This window comes from Babylonia areolata, chromosome 27 (assembly GCF_041734735.1).
Source record: "Babylonia areolata isolate BAREFJ2019XMU chromosome 27, ASM4173473v1, whole genome shotgun sequence".
Classification (NCBI taxonomy): Eukaryota; Metazoa; Mollusca; class Gastropoda; order Neogastropoda; family Buccinidae; genus Babylonia; species Babylonia areolata.
The window spans coordinates 25,326,726-25,329,225 of record NC_134902.1 but is presented as its reverse complement, the minus strand read 5'-3'; the positions used below and the strand labels follow the sequence as shown (position 1 = coordinate 25,329,225).

The 2,500-nt window shown below is 46.2% G+C and overlaps 1 protein-coding gene across 2 annotated transcripts in view; it reads left to right on the top strand.

Annotated features, from left to right (window-relative positions):
• Positions 1-2,500, top strand: part of LOC143301456 (uncharacterized) — a 101,311-nt gene that overhangs the window by 37,140 nt on the left and 61,671 nt on the right. The window contains exon 4 of one of the 2 annotated variants that reach the window (XM_076615757.1): positions 1-320. This exon is cut by the window's left edge and continues 115 nt beyond it. The exons of the other annotated variant lie outside the window; for it this stretch is intronic. Within the exon in view, the coding sequence (XP_076471872.1) occupies positions 1-242 (242 nt within the window). The 3' untranslated portion in view covers positions 243-320. Of the gene's footprint in view, positions 321-2,500 lie in introns of those variants that run through there. 2 annotated transcript variants of the gene reach the window in all.

Sequence of the window (2,500 nt, the reverse complement as noted above, 5' to 3'; positions counted from 1 at the left end):
CCGACCTCAGTGACGTCAAGGAAGGGGAAGAGGAGGAGGTGGTGAGAGGGAGAGGAGGGGGAGGACGACATGGAGATGGAGGAGGAGAGACTGGAGGCGCAGAAAGCGGAAAGGGAGGAAACCTCCGTCCTGCAAAGCGAGTGGTCTCCCGTCGCCAGCCCCGCCTCCAGCCACCCTTCCTCGCCTGTCAATCACGGTCACGTGCTGCTGCACCCCTTCGAGCACCACGTGCAACACGCTGACGCTGCCAACACGAGTGACGTGGACTCGGACGAAGAGATCACAGTGTCATGAAGTGGACGGGATGCCCAGCGACTGAAGTGACTGGAAGATGATCCACCACCACCACCACCCCCCCCCCCCCCACCCACCCCCCCCTCTCTCTCTCTCTCACACACACACATACACACACACACACACCAACCCCCTTGCAAAAAACAAAAACAAAAAAAAACAAAAAAAAGCTTGGCTCAGTATTGGCATGTACATTACCTTGTTGACAAAAACTCATTTTGTTTGTTTGTGTGTGAGCATGTGGTGTGTGGTGTGTGTTGAATCTCCATGGAAACAAAAGTGTGCCCCCCGCCCAGTCACATTCGACAAGACTTTTGGCCATCATTCCTCTTACTTTTTGCTTAGTTGGTCTTTTTTTCTTTTTTTCTTTTTTTCTTTTTCTTTTTTTTTTTTGCTAAGCAGCAGTGGCAACAGCAACAATAACAACAACAACAAACAACAACACCAACAACTTACTAACACTGATAAACATTCTCCCCAAACCTTTGTTCATATGACTTGTGAAGAAGAAAGGTTACCTTTGAAGCAGACCCAGGCTGAAGACAAAACACGAGCAGCTGAACTCAACACGCCTCTGTGAGGGTAACCTGTTGGCAAGACTTGCACAAGAGTTTTTGTTTTGCACAGTTCACTGCGTAATTGATTGTTGTTCTTGTTGAGAACTTGACGGTGAATGTTATTGGTTGGCATCCGTCTATCTCGTGAGATTCTGCCTTGCTTGGTCAAAATCAGTCATGTTGAGAGCACAGAGAGAGAGAGAGAGAGAGAGAGAGAGACAGACAGAGAGAGAGACAGAGACAGAGCGAGTGTCTGTAGAGGATAGACTCTGCAACGTGATCCTCCTTGCATGCCATGACAGTCTCTTCTGCAAAGGTGTTGGCAGACTGAAAGTTGGAACCTGACTTGGATAGTCAAAAAGGCCTGAAGTTTTGGTTTTTTTTGCTGTTTCTTCTTCCTGCGGTTGACCTTTTGTCTTCCAGTTGTTGTGACACTTTTTCTCTCGCGCCCTTTCTTGAAGGTGGAAGTGTTAACAAACACACCAGCAACAGTACTCCCCAAAGATGTACAGAGACTTGGACTGGAGCAATGGGTCGGCCTTGAATGAATGAATCGCGAGTGTTAACACAACAACAAACACACCAGCAACAGACTCTCCAAAGATGTACAGACACTTGGATTGGAAGCAATGGCTCGGCCATGAATAAATAAATGAACGAATGACTGAATTGTGACCAAGAACAGTTCTGCAGATGTCAGCATGAACAGGCATCTCCATTGATAAATGCAGGAGGACTTGAGGGAGGCTGGAGACCGCGTGTGGGTGTGTGGGTGTGTGGGAGTGGGGATGGGTGTTCCTGCCCACCCTAGCCTGAAAGCTTCAATGTAACCAGGATGCGAACGAGGTCTTTGAAACCTGCTGAATCGTCAGTGATTCCTGTATCAAGTCCATGAACTCTTGTAGCATAAACGGTATTCAGTGAAACCATTCCCTTTGCAACATTTACAAAAAAAATGTTGTGGTCTTTTGTTGTTGGTTTTTTTTGTGTGTGTTTAAAAAACAAATTATTCTGCCATGTTCCTAGTTCAATGATGATCAACTGTCGGCAGATGTGGTGTGCAGCGTGTATGGATTTGTGCGAACGCAGTGACGCCTCCTTGAGCTACTGATACTGATACTGATACCGTCGGTTATGACTGGAAACTGTCTGAGAACAAATAAACATGAATGGCTTGGACATTGTTTTTGAACAGTGATTTGAATCATATGACCGCAACGGTTATCAAGGGGGAGAAAGAGACAATAAAGAAGAAGAAGAAGAAGAAGTAAAAAGAAGAAAGTGAAGATGAAAAATATTACGATGATGGTGATGAAACTAACTGGCAAAGATCACAAGACAAAACAACTAAGACCCAAGCTTAGCAGCTTGAAGCCAATCATCATTGGGGTCATGGCGGACCTTATAGTATAAGAACTGGAGTGATTCAACAATGAGAGACTGCCGGGGGAGAGAAAGAGAGAAAGGATGATGTGAAGAATTCTGGAGGACTAAGGTGGAACAAAAACAAACACAAAAAAAACCCCACAAAACAAAACACTGACAATACCTTTCTTAGCCTCCCCTTACCTCTCAGCCTCCCCCCTAACCCCCCCCCTCCCCCCGCTCTCCACACACACGCACACACTTAACATACACACCACTATTTT